The 1,100-nt window shown below is 32.6% G+C and overlaps 1 protein-coding gene across 2 annotated transcripts in view; it reads left to right on the forward strand.

Moving 5' to 3' along the window:
* LOC100175794 (kelch-like protein 12) overlaps positions 1-1,070 on the forward strand; it is a 13,634-nt gene extending 12,564 nt beyond the window's left edge. For both annotated transcript variants that reach the window (XM_018816096.2, XM_026838998.1), the window contains exon 14: positions 273-1,070. In XM_018816096.2, coding sequence (XP_018671641.2) covers positions 273-384 — 112 coding nt within the window. In that variant the 3' untranslated portion in view covers positions 385-1,070. The remainder of the gene's footprint in view (positions 1-272) is intronic.
* Positions 1,071-1,100: the final 30 nt, after the last annotated feature.

Genomic DNA, 1,100 nt, shown 5'->3' on the forward strand with positions numbered 1-1,100 from the left:
AGGGCACGATCAAAGCAACAGCGTCCCTGCGCACTCTGTCTTATTGCAAAACAACAATCAACGAACACGAACACGTGCCTTTCGTGTAAATAAGACAGATATTGATATACGTTTATGCCCTATGACGTCATAGTTCGGTTAACGACTTGAACTTTTCGTTAGCGGTTAACCGAATAGGTTCGGTTAACCGGTTAACCGTTAACTACTTTTCCACAGCCCTAATAATAATAATAATGTATTTTAAGCAATTAATTCAAATGTAATCATATCAGTTCCAAACCTGGGCATATTGCATTGTACAACACAAACAATGGTGAATGGAAAACTTTTGTGGAAGAAGGACAGAATTTGTTCAATGGGAGAGGATGCTTGATGGCAAAATAAAAACAGCCCAATTTATAAATTTGTATCCAAATATACCACCAGCACTATTTTGGTATGATGTTGCATTTTAAATCTTCTTTACTTGGGGATACTAACTTACTAAGTTAAAGGGCGATACCAATGAAAAATTAAAATTTATATGGATTTTATACGGATGCCACTTGCTATCCAAATTTCTGTGACTGAATTTCAAAAATATTTTCCAAACATTAAATTGTTATTATATCAGTAATGTATGTTTGAATTGCCCATAAGGTATAAACTATTAAGTTAAAAACAAGCCTTCCAAAGTTTGGCATTATATTCCTACAAAACTAAGTGGGACACAAAGTTTAAAGTTTTTATATTAATATTATTCTACCATGGAAAAAATGTTGTTGGCCTTTGAGTAAGACCGAATTTTACTTCCTAACAACAGTAATCATCTTTTCTGCGCACTGTGTTTGACCGTGAGAATAATTTTGAACAATATTGAAACATTTTTTTTTCGTCTATTATTAAATGGTTCAGTAGCGTAAATAAGATTTAGGAAGAAGTCCCATCTTACCACAAGTCCTGTCTTACCCCCCTCTACTGTACATAAACTTATATTTGGTATGTTTTAGTTATATATTTTTCTTAGGTATGTTTTTGTGTACTTATATTTACTAATAAATTTAACATGGCTTAAGCAACATGATGGGACATGGATGAAGATCTATTATGTGTTGTATACA

This window comes from Ciona intestinalis, unplaced genomic scaffold, assembly GCF_000224145.3.
Source record: "Ciona intestinalis unplaced genomic scaffold, KH HT000138.1, whole genome shotgun sequence".
NCBI classification, from domain to species: domain Eukaryota; kingdom Metazoa; phylum Chordata; class Ascidiacea; order Phlebobranchia; family Cionidae; genus Ciona; species Ciona intestinalis.